The 25,943-nt window shown below is 36.0% G+C and overlaps 1 protein-coding gene across 3 annotated transcripts in view; it reads right to left on the reverse strand.

Annotated features, from left to right (window-relative positions):
* Positions 1-25,943, reverse strand: part of FAM178B (family with sequence similarity 178 member B) — a 171,026-nt gene that overhangs the window by 117,156 nt on the left and 27,927 nt on the right. For 2 of the 3 annotated variants that reach the window (XM_031951489.1, XM_031951490.1), the window contains exons 2-8: positions 24,337-24,480; positions 16,187-16,256; positions 14,902-15,602; positions 14,067-14,140; positions 13,372-13,494; positions 12,554-12,706; positions 3,282-3,387 (exon numbers count right to left, since the gene is read on the reverse strand). In XM_031951489.1, coding sequence (XP_031807349.1) covers positions 3,282-3,387; positions 12,554-12,706; positions 13,372-13,494; positions 14,067-14,140; positions 14,902-15,602; positions 16,187-16,256; positions 24,337-24,339 — 1,230 coding nt within the window. In that variant the 5' untranslated portion in view covers positions 24,340-24,480. The remainder of the gene's footprint in view (positions 1-3,281; positions 3,388-12,553; positions 12,707-13,371; positions 13,495-14,066; positions 14,141-14,901; positions 15,603-16,186; positions 16,257-24,336; positions 24,481-25,943) is intronic. The other variant, XM_031951491.1, reaches the window with a different exon arrangement.

The following is a 25,943-nucleotide window of genomic DNA, read 5'->3' on the forward strand; positions in this document are numbered from 1 at the left end:
AATAGGAGAAGGGGTTCAATCCTTTTTTTGTTCTCTTTAGTCAGTGTTAAGGAGGAAAGGAACTGAGAAAAGAATTAGAAACAAGATAGTCTCATCCCCAGTTTGAATCATTTAATATTTCTGAAATACCAAGAAAACTATTCTGCCCTCCTCAGAACTGAGAATGACCCAGAATCCCTGTCCACAAAGTTCCCAAGATCAATCAAACTTCTTTGGCTAATGATAAAACTTTTTTAACTTCTACCAGGTTAGAAGGAATTTCTACCAGGTTAGAGGAAGAGGGATGTTATAGGTACATATATATGCTATATATGTATGTGTATATATGTGTGTGTGTATGTGTATGTATGTATACATGTACTATATATACATAAACATATAGTCAACACTATAGACAGTTTGAAGAAGGAGAGACCATTTGGTGGGTGGGATGGCTTAATGAAAATTTCACTGGAGGAGGTAATGAGACTAAAGAGTATGTGAGTATTTCCCAGCTAATATTATTCTTTCCAGATTATAAACATCAAAACAAACAAACAAACAAACAAACCAGAAAATGACCACATTACAACCAGCCTCTAAGAGGAGTTCCAGTAGTGACTATCAATACAAATTAAGAAGGTAAACAGAGTCAGTCAGTCAATACACAGGTACGTGGACACCTTCCTTAATGAATCTGTAAGGTCTCATCTCATCAGGACCACAGTGACCAACTAAAGGAAAACCATAAAGCATCTAGACCAGTGGAACCAATACAGCCTAGCTGTTGTCATGGAGATGCCAAAAGACCCTATATGAGTGATTTGCAAGATGGATCTTTTTGTGTGTGCTTTCCAAAGCCTGATTGTACATTTTGTTGTTATACTCAAGGAAAGAAGAAAATTCCTTAAGTGGGGACAAAATGCCAACACCATTTCCTGCCTTATATTCCTTCAGTTTCAATTATCTCATCTGCAAAATGGGTCTAATAACAGGATCTACCTCACTGGCCTGTTGTGAAAATCATATTCATATTCATAGATATATATGTATATATATGTATATATATATATATATATATGTTTGTAGTGATTTGCAAATCTGAACTTACTGTTAATATTGTTGTTATTTCCACTTCATGATAATAAGGAGTCTAGAAGACTAAATATTATTTAATCTAGTATATCTTTCTAACTTTATTTCAAATGACCCTCCTCTAACATACTCAAAGTTCTAGCCAAACAGGACTGATATTAGGTGTTTCCAAAACTCAATATTCCATTTCCTATCTCAAGTTTATACCAGATCTACTCCCTCCTTATCTCTGCTCTCCAAAATTCTTATCTTCCTTCCAAACTCAGTTTAAGAATTACCTCCTCCAGTGAAATTTTCATTAAGCCATCCCACCCACCAAATGTTCTCTCCTTCTTCAAACTGTCTAGTGTTTACTATATGTTTATGTATATATAGTACATGTATACATACATACACATACACACACACATATATACACATACATATATAGCATATATATGTACCTATAACATCATTCCCTTTTCCTCTAGCAGAATTTAAATTCCTCAAAGGCAGGAATATTTCTTTTTTGTCCCTTGGCAGAATCTAACAGAATCTTATCTGCAGTTGAGATGTTTGTTAAACTGAATGGAAGGATGACTTTCTGACATAAAGGCCACAAACAGAAATGGCATTTCTTGACTTCACAATATGGATGTGGCAGATATAGAGGCGGGAGAAAAAGATGAAAAAACTAATGGAGCTAACAGCCAGAGACAGAAGGAGACCAAGAAGTTAAGAAAATTGAAGATCAGTTTGAACAATCCACACAGAAAGGTACACATAGTTTACAGCTGGAATTTGGGTCTAACTGACAAAAATTAAAGCATTAAACATTAGATCAGGAGGAACCTGGTCTGAGGGAATATAAGACCTCCTTACCCCAAAGTAAACAGTAACTCTGTACCATTAGCCAAACCTGATACCCCTCATATCTTGCATTTAAATCCCAGTGGTAGATCAGGACTCTGCTTACTAACTTCTTCTAGCTTCCTTAATTCCTTGAGTATAAATCTAAGGGTAGAATATTTGTTTCCCCTCAAACAGATAATGGATCAATCTTGTTTGTGTCATGGATGTCAATTTGGCAATCTGATTACATCTACATGACCCTTCTCATAATATTTTTAAAATCAAATACATAAGATTAAAAAGGAGACCAATTATTTTGAAGTATGACTATTAGGGAAACCTAGATGGAACAGTGGATAGAGCCAATATCCCTGAAATCATAAGAACCTGAATACAAATCTGGATTGGGACACTTAATACTTCCTTGTAATCCACAGATTCTGGACAAAGCAATTAACCCCAATTACCTCAGTAAAAAGAAAAGAAAAAGGAAATTTGGCTATCAAAATGCATATTTTAAAAACAAGCTCATGGATATCCCAGGTTAAGAATCCCTATAGATACTGAATAAATGGTTATTTTTTTTCCCCCCTGAGGCAATTGGGGTTAAGTGACTTGCCCAGAGTCCCACAGCTAGGAAGTGTTAAGTGTCTGAGATCAAATTTGAACTCAGATCTTCCTGACTTCAGAGCTGGTGCTCTACCCATTGGGCCACCCAGCTGCCCATAAATGGCTATTTTAACAGTAGTAGTAGTAGTAGTAAAATGAGATTAATTTGGCTCCACATAACTGAATATCAGTATGTACAGTCCAATGGTCATGATGAACCTTATTAAAATACAAGTTCATATACTTTATCATTCATGAGTATTTTTATAACACATATACTGTGTCATGAGCAGCCTTATAGCAGTTTACAGAAGTGTGGAATAGACTGGCTAAGGAGGCAGTTCCAATTACACAGAAACTCTGCAATTCATATTCAAACTAAGGAACATATGTAAATTCATAGGAACTATGAGTATCAGTAATGGAGAAAAACACTTTTTAAAATAATGAAAACAATTGTTAGGCAACATTAAAAATTGTTAAATATTTACATTTAGAGAGAACAAAGGCTCCCAAAGGATTAGGCATGGTCCCTGGGAGGTTACACTTTGTCCAGGATAATCTCTCTATTCTTACTCTTTAAGGAAAACAAAAAGAAACCAAAGGCATTTTAGGACACTAACTAAGAGCCTGTTGCAATTCACTGGGCTTAACTGAAGAGCAACAAAGGTTAAGAGTGAACTGAGACAAGTTTTTTGCCTAATGCACAGTTGGAGTACTCTTGCCACCTAGTGGCCAGTGTATGATCTTACTCTCCTCATTCTTACCTGAAATAGCCACTGGAGAACTGGGACAGGGCAGCTGGGAGTTTGGAAATAGAGATAACCAAGGAGCCCTCTTTGTAGGAAGGATACCTGCTGTGCAAATGTGAAGCTGGAGAGGCAGAAAACAAGGAATTAGACTCAGTGCCTGGATGACAATTCTTTTGATACTACCATCCAAACTTCCTGCATTCAAAATATCTCAAAACCTACCTCTATCAAGAGGGTCAGTCAGCAAGAAAGAAAAAGCTAATGGTTATGAAATAATAATGCTGATGGCTGGGTGAACAATGTTTTGTTCTTGGAGCCTTTTCTCTTCAATAGTGCACATCTAAGCAAATATTCCTTCAGTGTGAGCCTCTATTCTCTCCGTAACACTGGAAACATTTTTTTCTCCTATCACTAGGTTTTGTGAGGATTACTAATTTCAAAGATCTATTAATTTACCAAGAAAGAGAAGTCAGAAACCCTTTATGAGAAGATAGTTTTAAAGAGTCACAGTGCTCAAAGAATTCATTGCTTTGTGGCCAGATTCCTGATGAGCTTCTCCAAACTTTATTTGACTAGTTCTTGAGCCTTCACTGCTTGTCATGGACCCTTTGCTGGAAGATTTTCCAGTTTTGTAGGATCTAAGTTTGTGCTCTGTGGAGATGACCAAAGTACCCAAATTCATCTCCCTGCCACACCAAGGTAGCAAAGTAGGGTTTTAATAGAAGTTTCTAAGTTACATACGTTTTGTTTTTTATCTAAACTTATGATTTCATTGGTGAGGGATCTCTAGGTAAGGAAGCTCACTTTATCAATGCAGAAATTCAATTGTTTCCTGACTTAACTATCTTAAGAGAGCAGTCTAGAGCATTGAGAGATTAAGTGATTTTTCTCAGTGTCGTGGAGCTAGTATGTATCAAACTAGAGACCTCAAATTCAAGTCTTCTTGACTCTGAGACCTGACTCCACTACACTAGTCCACAACTCTTATGAGGATTATTAATAATTAATAGTAGCAGAATGCGTTGAGAGCTTCTAATATAGGGGAAACACAGGAGAACAGAGTCCTTTATTATAAAAAAGAACTTGCTTTTTATTTAGACATTTTACTATAATTTACACACAATATTGAGTGATGAGCATTATTCTCTCCATTTTGCAGATGAGAAAAATTGAGGTATCTTGGGAAGTTTGGAAAAAAAAAAAGAGAGTGAAGTAAAAATCTAGAAGTCACATAATTCTCAATCCTAGGCTTTATGCCATGGATACTTTTAACGGACAGAATTAGCAAATGAGAGGATGTGGTGAACATAAGCAGCATATCTGGATCTAGTTTCACACAGTATTTATGTAGCATTTATATTTGTCCAAAGCAAAGGCGATACCTAACAAGATGAGAAAATTGACACAAAAGATGCCTAGAGAGAGGGGGAATTTTGAGCAAGAAATAACAAAACAGGATTCAATATGGAATGTTCTCAAAGTAGTTGGCTCAAAGCCAATTCAGAATGATATTCTGAGTCTCCTTATAAAAAGCTATAAGCATAAGCCTCTTCTTCCATCTGACCCATTTCTCCCTTTCAATACATGCCCTCAAAAATAAAATGATTACTACAGGAAGAAAACCTCTTTGATTACATGTTTAGTAATTTCTACAAATAGGCGGGCTAGCCAGAAGGAAGTTAGGAAAACTAAGGAATTAACAATTATGAATTCTAGTACTCGGAGTTGCTGACTTGAAAGGATTCCAGATGCCTTTCTATAAAACAAAGAGGTAGATGAATCTTTATCAGTAATATAAAATTTCAAAGTTTAAGTTGTATGAGGCAGCATGATATAGCAGCTCATATGTTAGATCTGAAATTATTAAGATTTGGCTTCAAATTTTGGTTTTGGCACTTACTATGTGACCACAGGCGACCCATTTAACCTTTCCAAACCTACATACATAATCTTTTTACTTCCCCCAAACTGCACAATAGCAGATGCTTTAAATATATATATGTGTCTATCCATATATATTTAAATACATATTATGTGTATTATGTGTGTGTTTTTGGTTTAATTTAATACAGGGTATCCCCAAAATCTTAAAACCATTAAAGCTTATAAATACAGAAAGACTCATGGGATGCCCTGTATAGTTTAACAGGTAAATCATTGCAATACAATATCAGTTATTTTAGAACCTTCTGATAAAAATCATTTAATATTCACTATTACTAAGATTTCTCATTGGTTGAGAACTTCTTCCACTTAAGCAGATTGAAATCCATCTAGCATTTATAGTGAAGGTCAGAGTGAGTGAGTGAATTGTCTATCAATCTGCAGTTGTGAAATGTCAAAAGTTGAAGTTCAACCCAAGTCTTTCAGATTCCAAGTTTAACACTTTATTCACTATGCCAGACTCTCTTCTCTTTTGGCAGTAATACATATTATAACCCATTTTGCATAAAACACCAGGTTATAACATAGATTTTAGACCTGGAAGATACCCAAGTTCTTATCTGTTCCAATTCCCTTCTTCTACAGATGAGGAAACAGAGGCTCAGAAAAGTTAGACTTGTCCAAAGACTTGTCCAAGATCACATAGGGAGCAAGCACATAATAATATATTTCCATCTTTGATAACATATTTCTCTCTGAAGATCATATGGGTTTTGAGTAAGTTTCATATTCTATACATGTATATATGTTATATAATACTAGTACCATTCATTTTGTCTTGAGACAATTTAATATGAATTTTGCAAAGGCTAAGTTATGATGCTTCTAGCTTCTTATTATGGCCAAAAAGAATTCAAGGAAAGTTTCAAATAGCCTTTAAAATCATGACCCTAATGAAAAAGAGCTTCACAAAAATTCTCTTTATCTCTCTCTCTTTTTTTTAATCAAGGTATTTTAAGTGTCTGGGAACAGAATGCTCCAAAGTGAGCATTCTTTCAGCCAAGCTGCTTTCTCTCTAAATATGTTCAAACAATTTTACAAAAACTATTCTCTTAAATCATTTTAAAATTCCAAAGAGGGGAAAAAAGCTTTTCTTCTGTTACAATGAAGATTACTCCTTAAAAACTCACCAATATTCCTGCTCACAACTTAACCATGAAGATACCATGTGCAAATATGTATATAGGCAAACACTGTGATGCAAAGAGATATAGTTAAGGATACTCACAAGCCCAGATGTATAGATATGATTATACAAAAGGCAACCACATCTGCAGGACTATGCAAATTGGCAATGACCCTGCTAGAGGGCATATGGTCAGGAAAGGAAATAAACACAGTGATTCTGAGACTATTTAGTTCAGCTCAAAGAGCTCAGCACTATGGCATTCTGGCTAAAGGGCACCCTGCCAGCTTCTCAATGGGGGAATTGACTGGATGAACCCCTGTTGGCTCAGATCAACACATTTCCAACTGATGCTGTAAGAAAGAAAGCCCATTTCCAGTCACATTTCTCTCCTGCTGCAACAGCCTTAGAGGGCAATTTTTGCAAGAAGAGTCTCTCCCCTCAGGTTCAGAGCTGCTGAATTCAACTACAATCTTTGAGGCCAGAAACAATAGAGGGTAAGAAGATGGTATTTCTGTTGCCCTGATTGACAGGAAATGGTTTTCAAGGAATTCTTTGTTTAGAGCTGAAGGAGATAGAAAGGATTTCCATTGCAGGTGAAAGTTAAGCCAAGTCCACTTAATTGGTCTCCACCTTGGATTTCATTCACCTCAATTGAACTATGAACTATTTAACTTTATTCTGAAGAAAACAAAAGGACTGAGGAATAGACAAAGTTAAGAGCAGAAGACTAGAATCCAAGAATCCCATCTGACTATAACATCAGAAAGAAAAAAACCTGACAAAATTATGGATAACCCAACCTTGGAGGAACAGGTAGAGTGCCGAGTACACGTAGAGAAAGCCACAATAAAAGTAGCAAAATGCATATCATGTCCAAGAATATGAAGTGACTCTAAAATTGTAAAACTTATGTTGGATTAAAATACTGTGATCATTTCTTTGTGAGAACCCTCCTTGCCCCAAAATCCCACTCCAGAAAGAAAGCTTAAATAAGACCCAGAAGCTGCTCCAAGGATGTCTGGAGAAGGAATAGGAATAGAAAGGATAGTGCCTCCCAATAAAAGCAGATAACAGAGGCAATCTCCAGTGCTTCCTGAAGTTTTCCAAGTGCTTAAAACAGCTGTCAAACTCTGGTCACTCTTTTCAAGAGAGGCTTTTATCTCAGGCACTCAGAAATGAGGACAAACTGTTTGTGGCAATACAAGCTACCACTGGGGGTGGGGGTGGAAATGGAGAAAGGAATTAACCACAGGCTAAAAAATGCTAGAGAACTGATATGAGTCCACTCATAAACTCTAAAGATCATGGGATTCAGCTGATTGGCAGCTGAAAACCATCCATATGTATGTTCCCCACATCAAAACGTGAGTTCTTGAGAGGAGAGACTCTTTTTTTTACTTATAGTCCTGGTTCTTAGTATAAGCTTTGCATAGAAATAAATGTTCCTATTCACTCATTCATTCACTTTAATAAAGGTGATACAGATTCTTGCTATCTATTTTTGACATGGCTTGAGAAAAATTGATTCTCCTCCCTATCTCTTCTCCTTTGTAAGCAGACAGTTGTCCCAAAGAGTAACAACTCCAGCGTGCTTTGGGAATCTCAAATAATAAGGTCTGGATAAGCACTGAGTGCAGTTGTTAATATAGCACCTGTTTCTGTTCATCTGTAAAGTTTGTCAGGTGCAAATTTAAATAAAAAACAAAGAAAAGAAATAAATGCAGACCAAAGTTTTTCCATCAGGTAGTGGGCTCCTCTTCAGTAGAGGTCTTCAAGCTGGGTGTTTATTTGTTGAAAATACTTTCATGTATAACTTGGTAGGTCCTTCCAGTTCTGAGATTCTATAATTATGTAATATCTGCTTCTCTCTCTCTCTCTCCCTCCTTCTTCTCTCTCTCTTTCTCTCTCTTTCTGTCTCTCTCTGTCTCTGTCTCTCTCATGACAAAGAAATAGTACCACAGAGTCAGACCCTAATGATCCTGAAGAACATTCCCTTGACTAATGCCTTCATTATTCTGTAAAATAAGCCTACTCATCCTCCAGGCCTTCCTTCTCTTTGGGGCTGTTTGATTATTTTTAAAGGTAACTGCAGCAAGTGAGAAAGCTCAATGCTGTTCATGCTCTATAATTGAATTTATTTCAAACCTGTTTCTAGGAAGCCATGGAAAGGATAAGTTTATTGTTATGCAGAAACTGGGGCTGCTGTGGTCTCAGAGGGATATGGTTCTCAATCACCGTTTAACATTAATGATGTTTTATACAAGGGGACTATCTACTTTCTCATGCCTGCTGAAATATTCATGAGAATACCCCAGGTGGCCACAGGTGCTGACATGACAGGCTCCCAACCCTGCATATATGCAAACACTGAGCAATTCAGATAGAGTGGCTTAAGCACGCAAATATTTGATAGAACAAATATACTTACTCATACTCCCCCCATTTATGCAGAGAGGTACTGCTACTGTCATGCACACAGTGTGTGTGAATGGGAAGTTCTATAAATAATGTAGCAAGCAATCTCCGCTCTTATTACCCAGCCCCCAGAGCAGGTTCTCTTGCTCCAGTTGAGTAAAATAAATGCACAATGAATTTGGGCCTAAACCTTCTATTCTACTAGACAGAATGAAACTCTGCCAAGTACAACAGAGATTTGTATAGCAAGCCCTTAAATCTTATTGAATCATTTCCTCTCTCTTCCCTCTTTCCTCTCTCATTTCTCTTCTTCTTCATCCCTTCCTCCTCTTTCCTGTTTCTTTCTGTTACACTTGTCAATCACATATACCCTCCAAAGGCCAACTTTACCCAAACTTAACCAACCACTGGAATTCTTCCATTCCAAGTATATTTTGTTCCAGATCTAGTCCCTTCCCATGATGGCCCAAGGGTAAAAAAAGATTTAGATATCTAGAAGTCTTTATTAAGGTAACAGGAAATGCTGATGAGATAACAGAGCTCATGAGTTCTATTCTTGTTTTGGCTTGAAGTAAAAGTAGAACTTTCCATCTTTATTCTATTTCCTCCCAAATGTAAGCCTTAAACTACTCTTCACAGTGTTAAGACTTGGATTCTTCAGTCATCCTCATGAATAGGTGTTGTGGTCAAATCCTGCCTCCAACAACTACTAGATATATTATTATGGGCAAATCATTTAACTTCTGTGAGCCTCGGCCTCCTCTTAATATCATGATTTCAATCATGATACCTATAATGCTTACCTCATATATGCATAACTTCTGCCTAAAGTAGCTTCTATATTAAGAAGTGCTTATTGTTTTCCCCTTACAATTTCCTAAGATTTTTAGGAGCCAGAAACAAACAAACAAACAAAAAAACAAGGCAATTTGGTTTGGGGATAGCTTCTGGGCATTTAAAGTAACTAGAGTTGTCCTAAAGTCTCACTATAAATGGAATATTTAAATGCTTTGCAAGAGGCAGGAAACAACAGAAGCAAGGGAGAGAAAGCACAGACAGTGTACAATTGTGTGTTGAGCTGAGGACAGGGACTCCTGGGGGGGGGGTGGGGGAAGGGGGGAGGGAACAAGGAGTTTCCTGAAGGTTTTAGGACAACAGTTGGAGGAGACACTGTGAGGACCTGATAGTAGGCTCTCTGGTGACCATTTTATGAAGGTATCTTACAATAGTTGATTGGGGTGGCCTGTAACACTCAAGGTCACTCCTGAGGGGCAGCCAAGATGGTGAGAAGATGTCTCCTTCCACTGGAACTTTGATATAGAGATGATGCACTAAAGTGCTTCTCTATAAATATCTTTGAAAAGCAGGTGTAGAAGATTGGGTGGGAAGAGTTGGACAATTTAAGTCTTAATACAAGCAAGTGGCTATGGATCATTCTGTTGCAAGCTCTAACCCTGTTACCTTTTATTTTTTTATTTCACTTCAGGAAATTCAATTTAATCTATATGTAATATATTGGTCTACTTGCCATCTAGGGTGGGGGAAAAGGGGGGGAAATTGGAACACAAGGTTTTGCAAAAGTTAATGTTGAAGAATTATCCATGCATAGGTTTCGAAACATAAAAAGCTTTAATTTAAAAAAAAAGACTTTTAAAAAATCTATAGGTTGAATAATCCTATGGTCATGATAATATGGGGGAAAGATTAAGATCTTTAAAGAAAAGGGAAGAACTAAATTGATAAATTATGAATTATTGTTGGGAATTAATCATACCCTTAAATTATAGAGTGGAAAAGGCACTAGCAAGGAAAAGTTAGGGCATAAAGAAATGTCAGTCCTGATTTTGTACACACCCAGTGAGAAGTTGGTACAGAACTGAAAATGTTAGGGATGGTCACCCAGGTCCAGCTGTTCCAACTGTTAGTTCGGAACTTGTGGTGACACCTGGTGGCTTGTTCTACTAAAGCATCCCATGTAGTTATTCTAGCCATTCTCTCCTAGTACCAATGTAAAGGAGTTGGGTCTGTACAGGGAGGAGACCTGATTTACATGTAGGAATTCCTAGCCCCCCCCCCTTTTTTTGGGCAAAGTACTTCTTTTAATGGGATACATAAATGTCAATCAATGAATAAGCTGTTTGTAAAAGATAAGCAAAAGGAAGAAAACAAATCAAGTGCCAAATTTATATTTTTATTCACATTGTTTTTCCCATCTAGAATGTATTTCCCATCTTTTCTATTTAAGCAAATCACACTTATCTCAAGTGCCATCTCCTCCATAAAATCTTCCTGGAAAACTCTAGCCCACATGGATCTCTCATCTTCCTAATATCCTATAGCACTTGTCTGTCCAACACCTTAATTAGATTTGTAGAATTATTCTTTAAATGTTCACATATGCATCAAGAGGTGTTTCTTCCTACAGAAGCACCTGTTTTACATAAGCACAAGAGAGGAAAAGGCAAGTAGGTAAAAGGAAGGGTACATACATGTAGGTATCTCTTAGGGAAGGAGACAGAAAAGAACTACCAGAATTCAGTCTCTGTCTTGAGTCACCAGATGGTACTTCAAACCCTAAATCACCGGCCAGAGTTCCTTTCAGTCCTTACATGTGAAAATGCCTGTATTCCTTAGTTTCTAGTTTGCCTTTAATGTCGTATACAGTACAAGTTCTTTCTCAATAATTTATCAAATAGCTCATTCGTGCTCTTATTCCTATATTTTTCGTAGCTTCCCCACAACTTCTTATAAACCAAAAAAGTATTACTAACACACATAGGTCAATTAAACTCTTTACTAAATGAATTTGAAGATAGCAACGTATAACTTTAAGTGGGGCTCTGATGCCATAGCTGTCCATAGTACTTTTTCCACCCTCTTCTACATTTCCTGGCTCTGCTAAATGAAAGGAAGTTAAGCCCACATAGTTTGATTGAAAAATACTCATGAACTCAAAAGTCACAAAATGGGAAAATGGAATCATATCATCACCTGAAAAGTGGTAAGTAAGGTGACTTCTGACAGTGATGACCCTCACTTTGGGGCCAATTGCTAAGAAAAATGTGCAGCCTGATGAGTGGCAAGATGGTTCCCAGAGGGTCTGACCTCACAAGAAACGCTCTTCCAGAAGCCACCAACACTCAAAAGCTCATTGTCCATGCTTTCTCTGGTGCATCCAACATGTTTCTGTGTCTTCTGCCTTGTTTTCCAAAAAGCAAGTCACTGTCTTCATTTTAAGATATCTAGGTGAAACTCTATTATTAAAAGCTTTAGGCAACTCTAGTTAGATCAATCCCACGAGGCTACACAGGCCAAAACACCGTCCAACCTTTTTTTTTTTTTTTTTTTTTGTCTCCAGAATGGAAGCAGTGCAGGAGAATGCAATAGCAACAAAAGCTTAAATACATCCAAGTAGGTAATACATATGTAAGTCATGACTTCTCAGTAGGATTGTAAATAGCTGGAGGGAGAAGTATTATGCCCAACACTTCTTTTCAATCACGGCAATGCTTAGCACAATGCTATGTACACAGAAGATTATTCAGTAAATAATTATTTTAATGGAAAGAGCTCAAAATGAAGTCACAAGGGGGAAAAGGAAGGGAAAGAAAGCATTTATTTGACCTTTGAAATCCTTATGTTTGCTTTTGGATGTAGTTGATTCCCTAATCCTGCATATTCTCAAAAGTCAAATAATGTCCCCCACTAGTTACTGTATAAAGTGGCACGGAAATGCAACCCTACTCCCACCTCAGTTCTCAAATGAGGATTTACTTCCAACTCCATTCCTTACACTTACCTGAAGAAGAGTTCTTCCAGTCTGTTCTGAGGTACCAGATTGGTACAGTCCAGGGTACAGGACAGGAAGTGGTTCTGTGATAAAAACACAACCTCACCTGGATGAAGATTTGGGATCATATATAGCTTCACACAGAATTTCTCCACTAGCAGTCTGGGAAACCAGTGAAACAGAAAAACAAGAAAGAAACTATCATTAAAAACAAATAAACTGAGGCAGTGAGGTGGTACAGTGAATAGAATACCAGCCCTGGAGTCAGGAGGATCTGAATTCAAATCCCGCCTCAGATATTTGACATTTACTAGCTGTGTGATCCTGAGCAAGTCACTTAACCCCTTTATCTGGAAAACAAACAAAAGAAACAAAATGCAACAACCACCCTTACCATTCACAGGATGGTTTTCATCAATTGTTACAGCATGAGTAATGAACTGAACCAGCAACACCCAGGGAAAGAACTCTGGGAGATGAGTATGAACCACTACATAGAATTCCCAATCCCTCTATTTTTGTCTGCCTGCATTTTTTATTTCCTTCATAGGCTAATTGTACACTATTTCAAAGTCCAACTCTTTTTGTACAACAAAATAACTGTATGGACATGTATACATATATTGTACTTAACTTATACTTTAGCATATTTAACATGTATTAGTCATCCTGCCATGTAGGGGAGGGGATGGGGGGGAAGGAAGGGAAAAATCGGAACGAAAGGTTTGGCAATTGTCAATGCTGTAAAATTACCCATGCATATAACTTGTAAATAAAAAGCTATAATAAAATTTTTTAAAAAAGAAAAAAATTGTTATAGCATGCACCTCTCCCACCTATGCTCATGTGTAAGCATTCCAAAATCATCTCCAGCGTTTTCCAGAGAATCAAGGCTATGGTCATCTCCAGGAAGTGGCTTTTCCCATTCTTCTCTTCCCAGGGTTTGATTCCTACACAGTAGACAAAAATCATGCAATAATTATTAGAGATTGCTCCTGGGCACCAGGAGCACCAGGTAGGCAGAAGCCATAGTAGAACCCATAGATATTCCTATTTGTTGTAGATACAACTAATATTTTAGAAGTTATCGCAAAATTAACCCCTAAAGTAACTTTCTGAGAGGGTAGAGCTCACTGGAATTTACCAAAGCACAATCACATAAGATTAAACATCATAGCCTCCAAGATTTATTCATTCATTCTATAAACACTCATTTTGTGTATGTCTATATCATTTTGGGAACATCTAACTCCATGAATTAGCACCAATGATTGTCAGATACATATCCACTAAATATGTGAGAATTGTATTTCATCAGTGATATTTTAAAAAATATTCTAATGTGACCATCAAAGGAAAAGTCCTATCCAGGAGCTTCTTGATAGTTCCCATTACATATACAAAGAGCTTTATAAACCACAATGTGTATATATACATGTGTGTATACACAGATCTACATATGTATAAACCCAGGTATACATATGTATATATGGCTTTTTAAAAAATTCTTTTTATTACTTACTTCTTCTCCTGTAGCAAGTAATCTAAGCTATTGACATATTCATCTGGAGTTCTGGGGTCAAGCTGGAGAAAAAACTAACAAGAAAGAAAAAAGAGAGAGAGAGAAAAGTAATGTAAGATGTCATTCCAAGTGAATGGCTCTCAAATTAAAAGGGACATTTTCCAGAGTTAGTGGATCCTGAAGAGAATGATGAAAATTCTAACAAGCAGCTTTCCCAAAAGAAACAACTGATTCTAAGACTTTTAGCTTTTGCATGTGTGTTTGTGGGGAAGGTTGTTTTTATTTTTTATTCATTAAGACTAATTTGGTTGACATAAATTTTCAGATTAGTTGCATAATCAATTAATCAGGGTTAGTCTGGATTCTTGGGACCTAATTTGGTGCCAAAGTTTATTTCTCATATTCTGTGTCCTACAATAAGGTTTCCTGCTATGAATATCTCTTCTTGCTTCATTTCCCTGTTTCCCTAAAATTATTCTTCCAATTCACAGACTCCAATTTTAAAGTCTAAAAATTCAGAAACAGGGACCTCTTAAAACCAGACTTTCAAAGAATCAAAGCACAAAGAGTCTCTTTGGGGATCTATAAAATCCATTCAGGGCACCATATACCTGGTGTATGGCTATTAAAAGACATCAAGCTGAAAATGAATTTTTATTTCTACAAGAGGCCCTTGAATCACAGCCAAACCAAGGAATTACAGGATAAAGCCAAGAAAGGAATTTCACTAAACATATGAATGTGCAATGCTTTGCCATGGGATCTAGGAATATATTAAAACTGACCCATGCAGATAACCCTGGAGGCTGGAAAGAGGACTCCCCTCTATGCTTACTGAGTTATGGGGCTCCTGTGCTGGTGTTGCCATCTGCTGACCAGGGCCTGTCATGTTTTGGAACAGCTCCTCCAATGTCACCAAAGCTTCCTCAGGGTCTGAGTCCAGCTGCAGAGCCTCCTCACTCAGATCATCTGATGATTCTGAAAGGTGGCTGCTGGAACAGGTTTGGAATGGGTTTTCCTGAGAGTATGATATAGCCTCGGAGTTCTCAGGCTCTTCCATTTTTATCTTTGGAGAAAGACTCAATTCTGTGAATTCTACCTCCTTATCAAGTTCTTTGTCCTGCCCCAAAGTTGCCTCTGGATCTTCCATAGCAAGGGCTATATCATCCTCAGTGTTATTTTCTAAGGTTTGGGGGAGGTTTGGGGGAGATGAGGGGGTCTTTTGGTATAGGAATTCAATTGGTGAAGGGCTCCAGTATTTAGGAAATAAATCACTAAACCTCTCATCAGTCAAGTAAAGGTTATTGGTATTCCTTGAGATGCTGAGCCAGCTGGGTTGTGAGACCTGCTGGGAATGTTCATCTAAGGTAGTAGGAGTGTCCATCTTCAATTTCTTGTGGTGATCCTGGCTCCCATCAGAAAGTGGATTGTCCTGGCTCCAAGAATGTTGGAAAGGGCACTGTGTCAGTGAGCCATCATAGAATTCATGCTCATCAGGCAATTGACTAAATGGAATTCTGAGATTTGATTGGGAAGCTTTAAGAGAAGAGATAATAATTTATATGGAAGTTTATATGGAAGCCATGGCACAGTGAACACTTATGATTATATACAAAAACATTTTTGCTGTTCTCTAACAAATAAAAATTCAACATTTCAATTCAACAAATTTTTTTAAGCTTCTAGCTTTTGGCACACTGAAGAAACTAAAAGGGAAGAAATCATCTAAAGCAATTAATATGTGAAGCAAAAAAAATCTACTCTAATTACTAAGTAATTAGTGAGTTACTAGGTAATTAGCAATTTAGTAAATTAGTAACTTACCATTTTATTTTACTTTTTAGTATTTACTATTTAGTAAATTAGTAAAAAGTACTAAGTAATTAGTAAGTTACTAAGTAATTACCCTTCAGTGAATCTATTAACACTTTACAGTGATGAGAACTGAATACCTCAATTTCAGTACTTAGGTGTCTTTAAATCCACAATAAGCACTGTTGCCTCAGTTCCAAATTCATTCTAAAACACTATTCATTCCCTTAATGCCTATCAGGCAAAACCTATCAGGGATTGAATCTAATCCCATAGAGCAAATAAAAGAAATAAAGAAATGACATTACCTTCATGGTGAGGAGTAGCCATCCTGATCTTCCTACATTTAAGTGTCCTTGAACCCCTACTGGTTTTATCCTGAAAGAAATTTACTTTTAAGTGAAATTTAGGAAAGTAGAATACCTTAATGAACCCATTATTTTTCTGTGGAGAGGAATCTGTTTCCTTTGTCCCCAGTCAAGGAATTTTCTCTCTAGTGTTTTAATTCAAGTTAATTAAATATCCAACCACTACAAAGACTGGGTCAAGTTAATAAAGAAAATCAATATTAGTGCCTCCAGGGGAAAAAAAAAGATAAAGGCACCCTTGTCATTCAATAAGACTATGATAGCACAAGGAATAAATACAGAAATCTTCATTCTCAGCTCCAATATAAATGTTTACACACTCTTTACTACCTCATGATGTTCCTTAAAGAGAAAAGTAACAGAGAAATGCTTATTCCCTTCACTGATCTTTGCCCAGTCATCATCTTGAAATTTTTTCTGGATAATTTCTGGATAGTTGGAGGGACAGAGAAACACAGAATGGCTGCCAACCTTCATCATAGGTTGCTGATATTCCATTAGACTTGATTTAAATAAATAATTCTGAGATAGAATTCTGGTGGGAAGAGAGTGGGATTTGATACCAGCATCTCTTTTCTACCATTTCTGAAGAATGAGTTAGCCCTTCGCTTGATGGCCTCTTTGGATATGACCAAGTTTTTGATGACTAGAACCCAAACATTTTACTACTTGGGACTCTTGATAACCTGCAATTTCTTTCTTGAGGTGGGTTGGGTGGCTTCCAAAGTCCCTGATGACCTCTCTGATGGATCAGTAATCTTCTTCAAGGATATGGACATGGGGTATGCCTTCAATGAGGAAACTGAAGTATCTCCTTACTCCAAGGAAGAAGTCAACTCTAATTCCCTAGTTGAGGTCAGAGACTAATATCCAAGCAGACATCCAAGAATTTATTTAGTTGTAAGAATCAAACAAACCACCTTCTGTTCAAAAGCCAGTGCCTTTATTTTATGGGTTCTCTCATTAAAGGATAAAAAACATCATCTTTGCCACTTACAAGAATGGAGAACACAGCATTTGCCCAGTCCTTTTCAACTAAGAGATTCAGTCCCTTTCAAACTGAAGGGCCTGTGACTTTGAAATTATGTCCTTTTTTGATCTGAGAGATCAGGATCATCCAGGCTCCAAGTAATCTAGAGAGGGCCCATTCTCCCAGGATGAGACAAGAAACATTATTTAAGGGCAAATCAACTCCCATTAATCTTTTGGAAAGTCACCTCCTTATTCAGGAAATTCTAAATTCTCATTCAATTGACAAATCCTGGTTTGATCAGCTCAGGCTGCCCCAGCCCCCCACCAAGAGCTGCTCATAAAATAGGTTTCCTTTTATTCATTTCTTTGCAGAAAGTCCAAAGTAGGACCCCGCCCACTGAGAAGACATTCTCTTCTCAGTGCCAGCCTCCATTTCCCTAATAGGACTTTGCCACTAAAGAAGTAAGTTTTTCTAGCAAAGCTGACTTCTTATCCAACCATAAACTTCCATTTTTGCCACCTAAAACTTTTGGGGTTCATGTATTCTTTCACAAAGAGCCTGCATCAACCAAAAGGGGATTTCCACAATTCTCTGCATTCCACTAACCTCATCAATACTGTACTAGAAAAATAATGTAGAACATTACAAAAGAATGTAGAATATTCACCATAGATGATGCAAATCACTATAAAAAGGAAAAAAGTATGTCTTGCCTAAATAAATTAGATTTATAACAAACTTGTGAATAGTATCCTAAAACCTTGATTCCTCACCACAGAAATTCAAAGATGGTAGGTACCTCAGAAATCATCTGGTTGCACCTATATCTAACCAATAATTCACTCTGCAACATCTGGAACCTCAAATGAAAGGGGAATTGTTGTAAACAATAAACAAACAAGCAAACTTCAACCTACTGTTTTAGTCTTACCCTTTGGGTTCAAGCAAAATTAGTGTGTACCATTGGAGAGAGACTCTACTTAGAGATTGAGGTAAAGTAAGAAGTCTGAGCACTATTCACTTCTTTGCCTCAATTACTACCTAGTCTTAATCACTGAATGGATACACCATCAGCCAAACTGAAACCTGTTGAAAACCTTAGCTTAAAAAGGCCAAAGTTTCCCATTTAATCCAAGGTCATCTCTGTCTCCATTGTATCTGACCACTGGACCCAGACAGCCTAAAGGGGAAAGTGAGGCAGGGACTCTGTCCAGCCCTCCTTCACTTAAATCCAATTCACTTGTATGCCATACCATCACTTTCCTGACATCATAGTCCTCTTTGAGAATGAAGGAAAAACATCAATTCACTTCAAGTAGAAAGATTCCCTCCTAAAGATACCCAAATAAATCATTCAAACACAGTGAGAATCAATGTCCAGGGTACTTAATTAATGCTTCTCAGTATTTTGGGGTGAGCTAATATTCCTGCAAATCAGAAGAACAGGTTGTAGTAACTTAGTACAAAAGAAATTAATCCATTTACCCTGAGGCTCAGGCAAGTGTACCACCCATTTAGCCTTTTGGGACTGAAGTTTTTTATTATAGGATTAACCCTGCTGGGAAACCTGGTAATATGCTTGTGTTTAGAAATGCTTCAATGTAATGAGAACTATGGAAAAAATTTGTATACAAGGTTGATTAGAACAATGGTGGGATTTGGATACCTGGATGGTAACAGCTGAACAGCTGCCTTTCTTTGATACAGGTTGTTAAAGATTTTAGTTCCATACATTGAAAGAAAATAGCTGCTGCTCTCAGTAAGAGACCTTCTGGGTTGGAGTCACTTAGCATCAATAAGCCAAACTAGACCTTATTATGAATCTAATCCCCTTTCCACATGACCTTCAAATATTTGAACACAGTGATCACATTTTGATTTTCTTCCTAAGGTCTTCTCTTCTTCAGACTAGTTTCTTCAACCAGTCTTCTTGTGACATGATTTTAAGGCTCACTGCTCTCCTGTTTGTCTTCCTGTGGATGCTCTCCAGCTTATCAGTGTCTTTCCTTAAAATGTGGAAACTGTAACTGAACAAAATATTCCACATTTGGACTGATCAGGGCCTGATACTATGGAACCATCACCTTCTTTGGTCTGGACATTATGTCTCTCAATGCAGCCTAAGACTATTTTGTATGCTCCATCATACTATTGATTCATATTGAACTTGCAAAGCACTAAAACTCCCATATCTTTTCCAAATTAACTGTTGGCTATGTCTTCCTCAAGTTGAACATATGAAAATTATTTTTTGAACTCGTGTAGGATTTTAAATTTCATTTTAGATTCAGAATAATGTTTTAGACTGCTGATGATAACTTTCTGAGGTCCTGATTCTGTCATCCATTCTACTGTGCCTGAATCCAAATTACTGATAAAAATGTGAGATTGGCAGAGAGTCAAAAAAAAGATCACTAAAGCATTACAGTACGTCTTCCAAAATGAACATATATTAGACCTTTCCCTGGATCACACACTTTAGGAGTACTGGAAGCTTGAGAGTCCCCAGCTGAAGCTTAAAACCCACAGAAGGTTATAATAGGATAGTACCTCAAACCAGACATTTCTTCCCCCACACACATGACAGAAGTGGAGTGCAACATTAAGTCCAAAACCAAGAAGTAGGCTAGAAGATTGAACAAACTAACTAAAAAAAAAATTTTTTTAATCCAATAACAAAAAGCTATTATAGTGAAAGGGAAGCTCAAGATTCAAACACAAAAGAAGAGAATAACTCAAAAACAGTTGTAAGCAAAGCCTCAAATTAAAATGGAATTGGCACACAAGCTCGACAAGAATTCACTGAAGAATTAAAGCAAGCATTAAAGAAGGAAATGAAAAACTGTTTAAAAAACTAATTGAGAATCAGAGGAAAGAATGGGAAAAAAGCTAGGGGGAAAAAATTAGAAAAAGAGATACAAAAATTTACTGAAGCCAATAATGTCTTGAAAATTAGAACTGACCAAATAAAAGTTAATGACTCCACAAGGCATCAAAAAATAATAAAATGAAGCTCAAAGATAGAAAAAAAGAATAAAATGTAAAACAGCTCATCAGAAAAACAAATGATCTGTAAAACTGATCAAAGGAAATAATTTAAGAATCATTGAACATTCTGAAAGCCATGGAAAAAAAAAGGAACTCAGATACCCCATTTCAAGAAACTATAAATGAAAACTGCACAGATACCTCAGAACCAGGAGGCAAAATAGAAATTAAAATAATCTATCAGTCACACTGTGGAGAAAACCCCAAAATGAATATTCTCAGGAATGCTGCAGTTAAGATCAAAGAAAAAAAAAATACTACAGGTAGTGAGAAAAAAAACAAAAACAAAACAATTTAAGTACCAAGGAGCTACAATCAGGATCATACATTATTTAGCAGCTACCACTATAAAGAAGTGGAGAGTTTAGAATATGACATTCCTGAAGACAAAAGATCTAGGCTTAAAACCAAGAATAACAGAAAACTGAGTATAATCCTACAAGGAGGAATATGTATTTTTAACTAAGTAGAAAATTTTCAAGATTCCTGATGGTAAGACCAGAGATGAATAAAAAATCTGACACATATAGAAGTCAAGAGAAGGCCTAAAAAGATAAACATTAATGAAAAAATCAAAGGGAACTAAATAATGTTCAATTATTTACATGTTTATATGAGGAGATGATACATGTAGCTTCCTGAAACTTTATAAGTACTAGAAGTAAAAGAGGAAGTCTATTATAGACTCTATAAGAAGGCTTAGGTATGATTCTGTTATGTTTACATAATCGCAAAAGAATAATGGAATAGGTTGGGAAGAAGAATGAAATGGGAGATGGTGAGAGGGAGAAAAAGAATGGGAGAAATTATCTCATATAAATGAAGTACACAAAGAGAAGTTCATACAAGAAGGAGGGCATGGGGGAGGGGTCAGATAACACTTAAATCTTACTGTCATCTGAACTGGTTAAAAAGGGAAAGAATATATAGGAATAAGAGGAAGGGTAGTTTAAGGTAAGCATTAATCAGAAGTAAAACAGACTCTTAAAGAGGAGGTAGAGGAAAAAGAGAAGAATAAGTATGAGAATTAGAGTAGAAGAAAATACAGTTCACAATCATAATTATGAATGTGAATTCATCCATAATTCATCCATAAAATAGAATAGAAAAGCAGAATGGATTAGAAACCACAATCCAACAATATATCAGATTTTCTTATTTTATCTTATTAAAAAAGTTTATTTTGAATGTTCTTTTAAAAAATTTTGAGTTCCAAATTCTTTTCTTCCTTCCCTATTCATTTAGAAGGCAAGCAATATATTAATAATACACATGAAATCATGCAGAGAAATATTTCTATGTGAGTCATGTTGAAAAAAAATAAAGTGAAAAAATTATACTTCAATTTACACTGAGTTCATCAGTTTTCTCTTTAGAGGTAGATAACATTTTTCATCATGAATTATCTGGAATTGTCTTGGATCATTGCATTGATCAGACTAGCTAAGTCATTTACAATTGATCATTATTTCAATATTGCTGTTACTGTGTACCATGATCTCCTAACAACAATATATTTTTTACAAGGAACACTCAGAAACAAAAAGACTCACACAGAGTTAAAATAAAGAGCTGGAGCAGAATCTATTATGCTTCAGCTGAAATAAACAGAGAGAGGAAGCAATTATGATCTCAGAAAAATCAAAAGCAAAAATAGACTCAATTAAAAGAGATAAGTAGGAAAATTACATTTTGCTAAAAGATATCATAGAAAATGAATTAATGTCAATGAAAATTATAAGTACACCTAATGACATAGCATCTAAATTTTTAAAAGAAAAGTTAAAGGAATGGCAAGAATTAGGTAGCAAAACTATGATAGTGAGGGATATCAGCTTTCATGCTTAGATAAATGAAAATTTTAAAAATAAGCAATAAAATAGTTAAAAGAGATGAATAGAATTCTAGAAAAGTTAGATATAATAAATAATTATAGAATACTATTAAATGGGAATAGAAAAGAGTATACTTATTTCTTAGCAGAACATGGCAGTCACCAACTTTGACCATGTATTAGGGAATTTAAAAATCTTACAAACAGGGTCAGCCAGATAGTGCAGTCCCTGAAGTCAGGAGGACCTGAATTCAAATATGGCCTCAGACACTTAACATTTCCTAGTTATGTGACCCTGAGCAAGTCACTTAATCCCAATTGCTTCATAAAAACAAAAGAAAGAGAAAAACTCTTACAAAGAAATGGAAAAAAGCAGGAATTTTAAATACATCTTTTACTGACCATAATGTAATAAAATTACATTCAATAAAAAATATTTGAAGCAAAGCTTAAAAATAAATTGGAAACTAAATAACTCAGTCCTGAAAAATATGTTGGTCAGAGACAAATTATGAAAACAATCAGTAATTTCACTAAAAATAATAATGATGATGAGACAACATAGCAAAATTTGTGGGATTCAGTCAAAGCAGTAAAAAGAGGAAATTTTATACCCTTAAATTAATTTATCACTCTCTTTTTGAGCCCTTAAAATCTGGTTTCTGATGTTATCATTCCAATGAAACTTCTCTCTCCAAAGTTAGCAATGATCTCTTAGTTGACAAATCCTATAGTTTTTTCTTAGTGTTTCTTGACCTCACTATAGTCTTTGACGTTGTGGACCATTCTCTCCTCCTTGTACTCTTTTCTCTAAATGTTTGATTTACCATTCTTTTCTTGGGTTTTGTGTGTGTGTGTGTGTGTGTGTGTGTGCGCGTGTGTGTGTACTATTTAACTATATTTTCTCCATTCTCTTTTGCTGGATCCTTATCCAAATCATGCCTTATAAGCACAGGTGTCTCAAAGAATTCTGTCCTGAGGCCTCTATACCTTTATACTGGAGAACTCTATACTTCACTTGATAATCTCATCTGTTCCCAAGGAATTAATTATCATCTCTACACTGAGGATTCTCTAATCTACCTAATCTATCTCAACTTTTCTGCTGATTTTTATTCAGATATCTCAAACTGGATGCCCAGTAGACATTTTAAACTCATCATGTCCAAAAATGAAACTCATTATCCCACCCCTACCACCAATCTTCTCTATTACTAAAGAAAGGAATATCATCCTCATAGTCCCTCAAATTCATAATCTAGGATTCATACTTGACTCTTCACTCCTCATATCCACTTTGTTGTCAAGGCTTGTTAATTTTGCCTTTGCAAAAATCACTGGAATATGTTCCCTTCTCTCCTCTGAAAGTGCTGCGACTCTGACGCAGGTTTTTGTCATTTTACTCCTGGAATACTGCAATAATCTACTGAGGGGTGGGGCAGTCTACCTGCATGAAGAAAGGACAGAAGGAAGGAAGGAAGGAAAGAAAGGAGGAAAGAAAAAAACATTTATATCAAGTTTATTCCAAATAGTTTGGTGACCAAGAAACATAGAAAACTAATAAAAATTTATACGATCAAAAATTATTCACCAGAGAGAAGTGATCAAACAATACAAACAGTTCTTGAAATAAGAATTGTAAACTGTTAAAGACCATAAGAAGGCTCCAAATCACAAGAAAATCAATTTAAAACAACCTTGAGGTTTCATCTTAACTAGCAAATTGACAAAAATGAAGAAAGATGATAGTCATTATTGTAGGTGGTTGCAAAAAAAATAGGCAAACTAATAAATTGTTAGTGTAGCTGTAAATTAGAACAACCATTTTAAAAAGCAATTTGATATTCTATAAATAAGGTGATTAAAATGTCTATACCCTTTGAAAGATTCCATTTCTAAGCATGGTCATTGATAAAAAGAAAAGCCCTACATACACCAAAATATTATTGCAACATTTTTTTTTGGTAGCCAAAGAACTCAAAATAAAGAAGATTACCATCAATAGGGAAATGGCCAACCAAATTACAAGAATAAATTGAACTATATATATATATATATATATATATATAAAGCTCAGGTCTCATCCAGGTTGGCAATATAGGAGGCTACTTACAGGCCAATCCCAGTACTGATGAGCACATGGGCTTTGACCCATTCTATTTCCAACCTAGATCAGTTCACCCTTCCCTATACAACTTGGAACCTCTGCCCACTCCCTACCTTTCCCAAACTCACCATATTGATGGACTCAGTGTAGACATCCAATTAGGCTTAGCCTATTGTACCTCAGAACTTTCTGAACTCAAGATATCTTGCCAGCCTCAGATGCATGGATAGCAGGGCAGGTATGGATCATCAATATAAGAGAATATAAACGTGCTGTAAGAAATGATGAATAATAAACAAGATGATTTTAGAATGGCCTGGAAAGATTTACATGAACTGATGCTGAGAGAAACAAGTAGAATCAGGAATACATTGTACACACTAACAGCAAGATTATGTCATAATCAACTATGAAAGACTTGGTTCTTTTCAGTGGTTTAGTGATCCAAAACAATTTCAAAAACCTCTGGATAGAAAATGCCATCTGCATCCAGAGAAAGAACTATGGAGACTGAATATAAATCAACCATGCTATGTTCACTTTCCCCACTCACCTTTTTCTGGTTTTTTCCTCTCATGATTTTCACCTTTTGTTCTGATTTTTCTCTCCCAACATGATTCATAAAGAAATTTATATTTTTAAAAAATTAATTACTGTACATGCATAATCAGAAAAAATAAAACAATAAAAAAGGGAAAAAAAGAAATGATGAATATGATGAATACATAGAAACATGAAAATACCTATGTGAACTAACACAAAGTGAATCAAAAAACCCCAAGAAAACAATAAAAATGACTCCAACAATATAAGTGGAAATAACCACCATCACAAAATAATCAAAGAATGTTGCAAAATTACAAAAAGCAAGCATAAGAGAGAGGAAGAGGTACACCAAGAAGCACAGGTAAAAAGAACTACTTTCCAGGCATGGAAGACAACATCTACAAAGGAATGCTAATGAAAGATAGAATGTCAAGCAAGAAGAAAGGCCAGAAAATGAGCTTGTATGGAACAAAGAGTATGTGAAAGTGAATAATCAGTCTAAAAAGGGAAGTTGGAGCCAGATTGTGGCTGACCTATATCAACCCCATTCTCACTAAGTAAGCTTCTCTCTCCTTCTCTGTGTTACCATCCACCCTAGTTTGGCTTCTCTGAGCTCCCTCCTCAGGAAATCCACATGTGTATTTGTGCATGTATATATGTGCACATACATATAACTAACTATAAATATACATGTTTGCATAAATGCATATACATGCAGAGAACAGTCATTATTATTATTATTCATTTAATATTCATTGACAACTTGGTAAAGTTGAAGAAAAGGGAAAATGACATTGTTGGGGCAATTGTTGGAAAATAGATATATTGATGTAGTGCTCCTGGAGCTGCAAGTTGGTCCAGCCACTCTGGAAAGCAATTTGGAACTATGTCTCCAAAACTGCAAAACTATGCATACCTACTGACTCAGTGATCCCACTAGTAAGCCAACACCTCCAAAGAGATCAAAGGTCTTATATGTTCCACAATAGGTGTAGCTGTTTTTTTTTAAGGTAGCAAGGAATTGGAAACTAAGAGAGCATACAACAATTGGGGAATGACTGAACAAATTATGGAATATAAATTATGGTATATATCACATATAAATAGGATGGAATATCATAATGCTGTAATAAATGATGAAAAGGATACTTTCAGAAAACCTGAGAAGACTTGCATGCAAAATAAGACA

Source organism: Sarcophilus harrisii, chromosome 2 (genome assembly GCF_902635505.1).
Source record: "Sarcophilus harrisii chromosome 2, mSarHar1.11, whole genome shotgun sequence".
Lineage (NCBI taxonomy): Eukaryota > Metazoa > Chordata > Mammalia > Dasyuromorphia > Dasyuridae > Sarcophilus > Sarcophilus harrisii.